Raw genomic sequence first — 12,624 nt, 5'->3', positions numbered from 1 at the left:
TTTTTTATAAATTTTGAGTGCTTATATAAGTCATTTTGGCATGCACCTTCAGCTTTTATTTGACAGCATAGTAGATAAACTTTTGTCCTGTCGCCCTCTCTTACATAAAACATTCAGTGACATTTTACAAAATCTCACTTCAAGAACATGCCATGTTGAAAAAAAACCCTACCTTTGACCAAGACCTCAGTGTCACAAGTCTAGTATAAAATTTATTTGTTATTAAGACTAATTCTAAAACTCCACAAAATAAATTGTTTATATTCCTTGATTTCACACATGGAAATTCAAGTATTCGCTGAATTCACTAACGTATATAAAAGGTATAGCACCAGATCATATAGAAAACATGCTTTTCCATGTGAAAAATAGACATTGTATGTGTAGTTGGACAGGTCAAATATTTTTGACAGAACTGTTTTTAAACAGAAAGTTCACACTCTTTCAGAAGAGGCTCTTGCTTTCTAAGGAAAACATTTCTAAGACATTCATTCAGAGGTGAGGAACAAAAGTGTGTGTCCTCTTGACACTCAGATGTCCTATTAACCTTTTTCTAATTAATAGGCCAACTAATTAATGGTCTATTAGCAGACATTAACATGCTCTTTACCAAAGCTGATTAAAATAAAAATGTAGACACAGAACCAGCTGGTGCTGCTGCTCATTTTACAGCATTGAAGAGATGAAACTGAGGGGTTATGCTATTTTTTTTAAAGGCAAGAGTTGGTGAGAAAAGAAAGGATTTCAAGAACGGAGGAGAGCTAACTGAAGAGGATAGAGAGCATGTGGTAAATTCTACTCAGATCCTTTTCAGAACTGAATCAATAAACAAGTAAATATATTCACAACAAACTTATAGCAGAGGTGTTCTTTGCCAGCTAACATTGATTTCCTTTGGCTATTAGAAATAACAGCATCCAAGGTGAGGTAGCTCACGTTGGCAGCACAATATTTATCCATCATGATTCTGAAAAAATCCTCTGTGTGTGTGTGCATGCGCACACACACATCCCTGCGTGTTGATTTACATTGATCGATAGTGTCAGGGAAATGGCATTTCGTTACTATTGCAACTTCTTCTATTATTCCTCTGAAAAGTACACAAAAAAATTGTTATCTTTGGAGAGCTATAACGAATATGACTAGCAGATTTAACGCATATAACTTGCATCCTTCCAGTACTTAAAGGGGACCTACAGGAAAGCTGGAGAGGGACTTTTTACAAGGGCATGTAGTGATAGGACAAGGGGCAACGGATTTAAACTGAAAGAGGGCAGATTTAGATTAGATAAAAGGAAGTAATTCCTCACTCAGAAGGTGGTGAGGCACTAGAACAGGTTGCCCAGAGAAGTTGTGGATGCCCTGTCCCTGGAAGTGTTCAAGGCCAGGTTGGATGAAGCTTTGAGCAATCTGATCTAGTGCAAGGTGTCCCTGCCCATGGAAGGGGGTTTGGAACTAGATAATCTATGAGGTCCCTTCCAACCCAAATCATTCTATGATTCTATGATACTATGATTTAGTCAGACATTTTAATAGCTTCATACTCTGCCAGGACAAACACTGAACTTGGAAACATTCTGAAAACTGTCAACACTTTACTCCTTCACTTTCCAGAACAAAGGATTTAAACTTTTTTTTTTTTTTTAAGTCACTATTTGCTCCCATTACCTTAAAAATAACAAAACAATTCACATTTGAAGAAAAGAGAAAATTCATTTGTGGGAAACTGAAAAATTTTGTTTTCCTACATTGACTAGATTTCACAACCATTTACAAAATCAGTATATTTCTAGAAGCCAGAGTTTTCGAAGTCTGGATACCATCTAAGATCAAATCACAGCTGCTTTATTTATTTTAACACATAACATCTACCAGGCTTCACCTGGAAGCTGTTGGAGATACTTAGTTTATCTTCTCAACAAGGTGACTGCTAAAGGAGGAAAGCTGTCACTTCAGTGTGGATATGATCACCTTCTCACACGCATTTTCTGTTTGGAATGCCATAGGGAGGTTCATTTAAGCACTTGAGACCTTAAGCTTTATTGGCTTTTTTTTTTTTTTTTAATAAGCCAAATAAATTAAGTTGTGGAGAGAAAAAGAAGTGGGACGCAGAGGCTGTGCAATTAAGTGATACTGTGAGTTGTCTCCATAGAAGCCTCTTCTGAAAATAAACAAGCGAACACAAAAAGTCTTCCAATGACAAACTATTGGTTGGCTTATCTTGTACATCATAAATTCGAAACAGATATACTGAGCAAAGAAATAAGGATTGTTAGAGGGTAGTGCAGGGCTGGAGCCAAACCTCAAAGTGCTAGTCAAGCAGAAGTGCCTGACAGTACATGACAGAATTTGTTCTTTAGTGGCAAATCTTATGAATCATTCTCACAAGATGATGGATAACTCAGAGTAAATATTGCCTTTTCAGTGATTCAAAACCATCCAGCTGGGCATGTTTTTTAGCGTATGGAACATTTGTCTTGTTTTGTAATTCTTGTTTATTTGTCTCTCCTTAATATTTGTTGAACACTGTCATTTTCTTTCTTAAAGTAGACAGTAAGATCTTCTGAATAAGAGCCATGTACTTTTGTTTTGTGGGTTTTTTTTTCATACAGTGCAATATCACAATCTTTTCTGAAGCCTTGTTGTGAAATGCAAATAAAAATTAGTGTGTGTCATGTATGCAATGGAGTCCTGTTAGTTTAAGGATGCAATAGCGTGCTGATCCAGCCTTTCATATTAAACTACTATTTGCAGAGTCCTTCATGATAGCACTAATTTTGAGTATTAAACTGCAATGCTACAGAGGTCAAGAGTCATTCATGCTTGTAACAGTAGCTCAGAGAGAAATACAATGCTGACCTCAATCAGGACCAAATGCTGTTATAGTAAAATTTATTCTGTTTTTTAAACATCTTTCATAAATTTCCATTTGCAAAGCTATTATTGGAGAGTTAAAACCCTGCTAATAAGAAACATTAGCTACTCACCAATACCACCACTCCTGGCAAACAGAGCATTTCTGAGCTAACTTCACTGCATGTTTTAGCTTATTATTAATTATAACAGTTATTTAACAATTATTGTTAAATTATATAATTTAAAAAATTTCAGAATATGTTGAAAGCAATTGCAATTAATGCTTAAGGGATTTTATCTTTTTTTAAAAAAAAAATAGTCTTTTACAAGTTCTAATTCTATATCTGGCTTTATCTGAGGTTTGCAGAAAATTATTTTTACTTCTCTAAGCATGTTAATGGGAGATACTCAGTTGATAGACAGATTTAGATTTTCAAAGGCTTCGAATGAGGTATCTTAATAAGAGCACTGAAGAAATTATGCGGTCATGAGATAACACGGAAGGTCCTTGAACAAATAATTGCTCAAAAGACATGAAATAGGATCTCTTCTGTAAATTATCTGTTCCACAAGGAAATGAAGTCAGAGCTTTCCATTTCCACGCAGATTTATGTTGGGCAACTTGTTGGTCAGTGTAATAACACGTCTTTTAAAGTGCACAAATAATCAGCCCATCAAATCTACTTATGATACTAAGTTGTTCAAGAAAGAAAAGGGGAAGGGCTGACACTTAAATACCTTCCAATATTCAGTAGCTAGGCAATACAAAGACAGGTGTAATTAATTACACAGAGACATAAAGTCTTAACTTCACATAGATGGTGATGATCTCTAAGCTGAAGATTGCTTCTAATGATGTTGATGTTATGGCAGGTAGATTTTTTTCATTCAATGCTTACTAGCGGTTGAAAAACAAAGCCACTGCTAGAAATTGCTAGGAAACAGAGAACAAAGCAGACATCATTATATACTACAAAGCATAAACTATAATAAGAATTATAAACCCTGCACACCTGCATCTTCAATCTTGATTCCCCATCTCAAAGTGAATAGAGAGGAATTGGGGAAAGTTTAGAGGAGGACAAGATGAATGATGGAAATTCTAGAAGGACTTTATCACAGCCTGTCCAAGTTAAGTAGAATTTTTCAGTTTGGGCAAGAGATGGCTGAGGGCCAATGTGATAGAGATTTATGAATGGCACAGAGATAATAAATAGGGATCACCTGCACACGCTCGCTCGCTCTCTCTCCTTTCCCCAACACAAGAACTAGTAAATATCAATCGAAGACAGCATGAGAAGATTGGGAAGGAAAAAAAAAAGAAAGAAGAGAAAGCAGTAGATCTTCCTGAAACGTACAATTCAACTGTAGCGTTCCTTGCTGCATGAGGTAGCAGATATCAAAAATTTATGTTTGTTGTAGAAAAAGCTAGACAGGTTCATATGAGACAGTTATTAAAGGTTTATTAAAACACAGAAACCACACTTGGATCAGGACATGATCTGCAAATGATCTGAGACTAGGGAATTACCGGGGGTAAGTATTATACATGCTTTCCATGTTCTTATACTGCTCTTTAGGTGTCAGGTTTTGACCACTCTGAGTCAAGATAACATTAGTCAGTCTATAGTCTGATGAAGTATATAATTTTTATAGTCTCAATGTTAAAAATAGAAATATATCACAATGTAGTATGAATTTGTGTACACTGCTTTTAAAGATTCGATGAGAAAACTGTTATTACTAGTAATATATTGCCCAGGAAAGATATGAGTCACAATTGCAACTTACAACCTGTGTAATGAGACAAAACCAGCATAGAGTGCTGGGTAAAAGCTCAATCTATGCAAAAAAGCAGAGGTGCTTGGTAGAATTGTCAAACTATCGACTGCAGTGAAGTGCATCGATCACAGGAGCAGCGGCTGGAATATGACTCTGCCATTCAGTCTCAGTTCTGACCCTCCCTATGCTCATAGTTGTGAAAAACCCGTTCAACATCTTTTCCATAATGACCCTGCACAGACAACGGCAATCAACATGCAAAAAGTGAAGATAACAGTCTTGTTAACCAGCCATTTCATTGAGCTGTATTCGAAACCTTGCTACCATGTGGCACTTAGATGAGAGATGTTAAATCTGCTTCATCCATTTTGTTCTGCATAGTGACTTGTCAAATTCCAACACTTATCTGACAAGATTAAAGTTTTGTCTGTCTTTACTGAAGATTGGATATTTTTTTTCAGCAACAAGACAGACATATTGAACAAATCCCCAAATCTTGTCCCTTCAGTCCAATACAGTTAAAAAAGTTGAATCAAATGTGAAATACAAAAATGAAATCAGAAAGAATGACATGTTCCCCAAATCAAACTTCTTACATATGTTGCATTAACAAATGAATTTTTCTTTCTCACTGGGAGAAGGATAACCCTGATAGTTACCTGACCAGGCTTAGCGTTCTCACAAACGACTACATCATACTCTCTGGAAAGCTCTGGAGGGTTGTCATTGACATCCAGGATTCTAACACCAACTGGAACATGGCTCACTAGCCCAGGATTGTCTGCAAAATACACAAGGGGGTATTAAGGCTTTTGAAACATTCAATATTCCTTGACATCCTTGATTTAAACATGGTTTCGTAACACAATAACTGGATGAGAATTAGATAGAGCTGCAGAAATTTAGGTAGCAAGGTATTAAAATATGTTGTTTGCTGTGCTTCACTAACTGTTTTGAAAAATAATTTTAAAAAGGGAGTGGAAAGTATGGTATAAGTCTTAAGTCACTGTTATATACAAATGCAAGTTACTCTGGAACTGAAATGGGAGAAAGCTGTTGGAATTATCGCATATTGTCACACTGTGTGCTGAGAAATGATAAATTGCTTTGTAATGAATGTGAAAACATCATCATAGTATTGAATAAGGTCTAATACAAAAAATATTAAAGCCTTTTTGTTTTTTTTCAGTCCGTTAAAGAGTTTAGAAAATAAAATACCAAAATAATAAGAAAATATGAATTCATAGGCACATATAAACCTTTTCCAAGCTTGAGTTCAGCTTCCTCACAATTTATTATGCTATCACAGAAAGTAGTTAATGAGTCTTGCTTTTGCAGTGACATTCCAGGAAGGAAACAATGTTTAGATAACAGTGTCGTAGGCTATGATCTGTACTTGCATGAGAGCTCATCCTCAAAAAGTATAAAAAATAGGATCTTTTATCTTTTCAATGAGAATACAGTTTCCATGATAAAATGGGGAAAAAACACAGGTTTTTCAACCCATAATTCCCTTGTTCTTCCTACTAAGTACTAAGAAAATTTTATTTTGCTGAAAGAATTATATATTAAAACTTTTTATAATTAGCTAAATTACATCTTCTGAAGTCTGTATAAGTATCGATTGATTAGATGACAATTTTACTTTCATCAGTTAAATGAAACTATCAGTAGAAGACAGCAAAGTCAACCTTTCAAATGCAACAAGACAGAAGAATGGGATCTTACAGATTGACATTTTAAAAGTGCATGTCTCTGGTTTTCCTCATGAGAAGGAAAAAATAAAAATTAGTAGTCTAAACCTCATTCGCCTTGGGTTTTTTTGATCTTGATTAATCCACATCATGTTTCTGTCAAAAAGAGTCATTTGTAAAATGCCTTAGATTTGTCACACCTTTAATGGCCTCTGCTCAGAACTCTGAAAAACATTGGTCAAACACTTATTTGGATTCAAAGCCACCAGTAATTTAGCCTCCCAATGAATTAACGTTGGAGAATGTTGAAGTTTCTTTTGACAAAGTGAGAGATTTGTTCTTCTCTGTCTTCGCCTAGCATACTAGTCAGAGAGCTTGGGGTTTAGAAGTTGTCTTCAGACATTTCACATTTTCTTCTTGCCTGTCATGGTTCAGCCCAGCCAGCATTTAAGCACCATGCAGCCGTTCGCTCGCTCCTCCCCTCCAGTGGGATGGAAAGGAGAAATATAACAAAAAGCTCGAGGGTTGAGAAAAGGACAGGAAGGATCACTCACCAGTTATAGTCACGGGCAAAATAGGCTCGACTTGGAGACAAATTTAATTTGTTACCAATCACATCAGAGAGGGGATAATGGGAAAATAAAGCCAGATCTTAAAAAAAAAATCCTTCCTCCCACTCCCCTCTCTTTTTCCCTCCTCCTCAAAGCAGCACAGGTGGACAAGGAATGGGGGTTGTGGTCAGTTCATCACACATTGTTTCTACCACTCCTTCCTCTGCAGGGTAGGACTCCTCACACTCTTCCCCTGCTTCAGTATGGGATCCTTTCCCACGAGAGACAGTTGTCCACAAACTTCTCAAACATGAATCCTTCCCATGGGATGCAATCCTTACCCATCAGATTGCTCCAGCATGGGCTTTTCCTATGAAGTCACAGCTTCTCAGGGTGCAGCCACCTGCTCCAGCATGAGGTCCTCCACTGCAGATGCATCTCTGCTCCATTGTTAATCTTCAACAGCGCGGGATCCTTTCCCACGGGAGACAGACCTCTACAAACTCCTTCAGGCACAGTCACCTGCTCTGGCGTGGTGTCCTCTATGGCTGCAGGTGGATCTCTGCTCCACCGTTCACTTTCATGGGCTGCAGGGGAGCCGCTTGCTGTCTCACCACGGGCTGCAGGGGAATCTCATATCTGGCACACCTCCTCCCGCTCCATCTTCACTGACCTGGTGTCTGCATAGATGTTTCTCTAACATCTCACTCCTTTCTCTGCTGCAGCCTGACTGGCCCGATGAGCTCTGGGAGCCCTGTCTGAACAAACTCTGCATAAGGGTTGCCCCAGGAGTGAGGCACTTTGGAGCCATCCAACCCACACTGCCACGGTAGTCACCAGTCGAGTGGCAGAGGCCCAGTGCGTGCAGCCGGCCGCATGGGAGGCTGGAGCCCAGGCCTCTTGCCTCCCCCCATCCTAGCTGCAGGTCTCACATGGTTCAGATTTCTTTGTCTCTTCTCAAATATATTTGTTCACAGAGGCACTGATTGGCTCAGTCCTGGACACAGATGGGTCTGACCTGGTGAGAGGCAGCTTCAACTTGGAGCTGAAGAAGTTTCTTGTGGCTTCTTATAGAGGCTATCTGTATCCCTGTATCCCTTCCTCCACTGCCAATACCCCACCACATCAACCAAAAAAAGCCTGGGGTTTAGAAGTTCTCTCCAGACTTCTCACATTCTCTTTTTACCTAATATGTCCATGTTCACCTGATGATTTTAATTCGCTTTTGGAACTTAGTTAATTATCTCCACAAAATGGGAATAGAAAGGAGATCAAAAAAGTCAACAGAAAAGGAAGACTTAGATAATATAAGAACCTCTATTCTCAATTAACATTACCATTATAAGTTATAAGAACACACTCAAAAGACATTTATAGACGTGCAAATTCCATTTTCTTGCTGAAAATTTCCTTGACTGTGGTATTTTCAGTTTTACTCTGGAACTGTGAATATAACAGGTGAACTAAAGAACTAAAGTAGGCTATCTGAATTGTGTTCATGTAAGACTGAGGCTTTCCATCTAGAAAACATTTTTAGTACAAAACTTGGAGGAATGTTAAAATGCTGGGAATATATAAGTGAAGGAGGGAATCACAGAATCATAGAATGGCATAGACTGGAAGGGACCTCAGAGATCATCTAATCCAACCTTCCTGTCATGGGCAGGGACGCCTCTCAACTAGACCAGGCTACTCAAGGCTCCGTCCAACCTGGCCTTGAACACCTCCAGGGAGGGGGCATCCACAACTTCTCTGGGCAATTTATTCCAAAGTCTTACCACTCTCGTACTGAAGAATTTCTTCCTAAGATCTAATCTAAATCTGTTCTCCTTCAACTTAAACCCATTTCCCCTTGTCCTTTCAGTGGACACTCTTGTAAAAAGTCCCTCCCCAGCCTTCCTGTAGGTTCCCTTCAGGTATTGGAAGGCAGCTATTAGGTCCCCCCGAAGTCTTCTCTTTTCAAGGCTGAACAATCCCAGTTCCCGCAACCTGTCCTCGTAGCAGAGGTGCTCCAGCCCCTGGATCATCTTTGTAGCCCTCCTCTGAACACACTCCAACAGATCTATGTCTCTCTTATGGTGGGGACACCAGAACTGGACACAGTATTCGAGGTGGGGTCTCAAAAGAGCAGAGGAAAAAGGGAGAATCACCTCTCTTGACCTGCTGACCATGCTTCTCTTGATACATCCCAGGATGCGGTTGGCCTTCTGGGCCACATGAGCGCACTGCCAGCTCATGTTGAGCTTCTCATCTATAAACACCCCCAAATCCTTCTCTTTGGGGCTACTCTCAATCCACTCTGTGCATAGTTTGTATTTGTGCCTAGGATTGGCCCGACCCAGGTGAAGGACCTTGCATTTTGACTTGCTGAAGCTCATGCAGTTTGCACTGGCCCCATTTTCAAGCCTATCAAGGTTCCTCTGGATGGCATCTCTTCCCTCAAGTGAGTCCACAGCACCACACAACTTGGTGTCATCGGCAAACTTACTGAGGGTGCACTCAATGCTGTCATCCATGTCGCTGACAAAGATGTTGAAGATCACTGGACCCAGAACAGATCCCTGAGGGACACCGCTTGACACTGGTCTCCATGTAGACGTCGCACCATTGACAACAACTCTTGGAGTGCAGCCATCCAGCCAGTTCTTTATCCACCGGGTGGTCCATCTGTCAAATCCGTGTCTCTCCATTTTAGAGACAAGGATGTCATGTGGGACAGTGTCAAACGCCTTGCACAAGTCCAGGAAAATGACATCCGTTGCTTTACCCACGTCAATCAGTGCTGTAGCTTTGTCGTAGAAGGCCACTAAATTAGTCAGGCATGACTTGCCCCTAGTGAAGCCATGTTGGCTGTTACCAAACACTTGGTTATTTTTTATGTGCCTTAGTACAGCTACCAGGAGAATCTGTTGCATGATTTTACCTGGCACAGAGGTAAGGCTGACTGGTCTGTAGTTTCCCGGGTTGTCCTTGGTCCCTTTTTTAAAGATGGGGGTTACGTTTGCCCTTTTCCAATCCATAGGAACCTCACCAGACTGCCAGGACCTCTCAAATATGATGGCTAGTGGTCTAACAACTTCAGCCGCCGGGTCCTTCAGGACCCGTGGATGTATCTCATCAGGTCCCATGGACTTGTGCACCTTCAGGTTCTCTAGGTGTTCCTGGACCTGATCTACTCCTACCCTGGGTGGTTCTTCACTCTCCCAGACCCAGCCAATATCCTCTATGATTTGGGTGGTGTGGTTTGAGTGGTTGCCAGTGAAGACTGATGCAAAAAAGTTGTTGAAAATTTTAGCCTTCTCCATGTCCTCAGCAACCAGGTCACCCGTATCTTTCCCGAGGGGCTCCACATTCTCTCTCGTTTTCCTTTTTTATCTCACACACCTATAAAATCCTTTTCTGTTATTTCTAATATCGCTGGCCAGATTTGACTCTGTCAGGGTCTTAGCTTTTCTAACCTGATCTCTGAGTACTGAGGGAGAACGACATTAAGCAGTTGGGAGAAAAGAACCATTCATTTACCTTTACTCTTATTACTGAAAGAAGCAGTCTTCTCTCCAGGAGACCCTTTGCAGTGTGAATACTATAATAAAAAGTTTGGTCCTTCCCTGGAGGTAGGTAGGTCATGAGATTGCACAGAACAGCACAAGCAATAGAGATTGAATATTTCTTATTGCTCACTGAAATATAACTTACAAATGCATTGAGGTAACTTCTTCTATCATTGTCACCAGACAATCCAACTACAAAAATCCTGTAATTACAATGACAGAATGTGATATCTAGCAATGGATGATCTAGAGATGATCTATGACTCAAAGGAGTTTTGTCCTCCAGGCTTTGTTTGGGAGGCTCTTGCACATAGTTTGTGAGGCATGTGAACTAGAAAGTGATATAAACTAAAGGGACAAAAGAAAGCAGACAAAGAGAGACCACAGAAAAGAACAGAAAGGAGATGGAAGGCAGATATCAGAGTAAAGGGCTGAGGATGAATAAATCCATTTGGGAATGGATTCATAAATTATAGTGAAGCAACTGAAGATTTTAATACCAGATAAATCCCAAAAAAGCTTTTACCAGAAGGCAAAAAAAGTTGTGATTATCAAATAATCATATGATCACTGAAAAAATCTTAGTTAAAAGGGAATTCTGGAGGTCACTGGTCCCGTCCCCAGCTCAAAACATGGCCATTTTCAAAGCTGTAAGGGGACACAATACATCTAAGGGAGCAAAAAAGCAGGAAGAGCACAGGGCAGAGGGTACTAGAAAGAGAGAAATGTTCTGTAGGTCTGGTATGCTTAGAATAGTTGCTGAGGAAGGAAAACCAACATTTTAGTTCAATGAGTGGAAAAAAATCGTAAATACCTTTGTTTCAGTACAGTGTATCAGACCTCCTTGCCCTGTCTTGAATGTGAACTCTTGTATGCCTGTCACTACCATCCAGTGCGGTCTTACTCTGGTGTGCTACATTTGCACTATTTTCTCAGGGATTTCATGGCAGTTCAGAGAGTTTACCTTTATTTGTTCTGTAGCTGCTTTGCCGTACAAAGAATTCATAAATACCTTACCAGCTCAAAAGAGTTCTTAATGCACAAGGTACTATTAGTATCTTTCTGGAAGCAGTTACCTCAGGGGATTGTTGACACTTGCAGGAAAATTTCTATATTGACAGCCTACTCACTACAAAATCCTAATAGGGAAAGTGTTAATACAACTTACCAAAAAAGTCTTGAAGTTTGTCACATTGTGTATACTACATAGATGTGCATGCAAGATGACAGCACAGCTTATAATAAGGTAGAGAATGAGAACGAATTAAAAGGGACCTTACAAACTTTTTCTTTTTTTTTTTTCTTAGGTTTAGTTTTATTGTTTTATTATAAAATAAATATAAACATCAATCTTCTTCAGGTGCACAACTCACCTACAGTCTCCAAACGACTCTAATAACTGGTCCTTTTATTAATACATTTTTGTTAATTACACAGATTTCTTGCAGCAGTTTGACAGATTTCCAGTTTTAAGACAATCAGTACTGACACGTTTCAGGCCTGTGCATTATAAAACAGCCAGATCCATTCTGTGTCCTATTAACATTATGCCTCAAGAGTAGATTTTTTAAAGTGAATGTTCATTGTTTTAAGAAGTAACTGAAGCACAAACATTGCTTTGATTCGCCTACATTAGAAACTTACTTCCTTATGCTTGAGACTTTTTCCAGAATAAATAGTTCTTCTGCCAGAATACTAAATATCTGTAAAGTGAATCAATTCCATTGAATATCAGTCCCTCCACCAGAAAACCCTCTGCAAACTGACAGAAGTGCCTGTCAACATCCAGTCTGAAGTCTTGAATCTTTTTTTCCATTTATTTATATGAGCAGACTTTAAAACCACTGTTTAAGAAGGCGGCTTCTTTTTAATACAACTACTGCTATATGAGACTTCCTTTTCGTATTAACAAAATTCCCATGGGCTTTATGAAAATAAATTCTATCTGAATGACATTCAGAAAAACAGTCCTGACATCAACAGTCTGTCATAGTTTTAGTTTTGGGTTTTTTTGCTTCTTTTTTTCTTTTAAGTTAGAGTAATATAAATAGTTATTATTATGAAAGCTGAGTGAACAATTTAACCCAGAGACAGCCTGAACTGTTTTAAATGGGTGAAGGATTTTACAAAAAAAATTGAAAAATTTTACATGTTTTCAAGACCTAGAACAAAAATCTTCACCGATTTTAG

The 12,624-nt window shown here is 39.1% G+C and overlaps 1 protein-coding gene across 4 annotated transcripts in view; it reads right to left on the bottom strand.

The window, feature by feature from the left end:
• Nucleotides 1-12,624, bottom strand: part of CDH18 (cadherin 18) — a 204,888-nt gene that overhangs the window by 16,143 nt on the left and 176,121 nt on the right. For all 4 annotated transcript variants that reach the window (XM_086609027.1, XM_086609025.1, XM_086609028.1 and 1 more), the window contains one exon: nucleotides 5,298-5,419. In XM_086609027.1, coding sequence (XP_086465153.1) covers nucleotides 5,298-5,419 — 122 coding nt within the window. The remainder of the gene's footprint in view (nucleotides 1-5,297; nucleotides 5,420-12,624) is intronic.

Source organism: Tauraco erythrolophus, chromosome 3 (genome assembly GCF_009769465.1).
Source record: "Tauraco erythrolophus isolate bTauEry1 chromosome 3, bTauEry1.pri, whole genome shotgun sequence".
Lineage (NCBI taxonomy): Eukaryota > Metazoa > Chordata > Aves > Musophagiformes > Musophagidae > Tauraco > Tauraco erythrolophus.
This window is presented reverse-complemented; position numbering and strand designations above follow the sequence as displayed.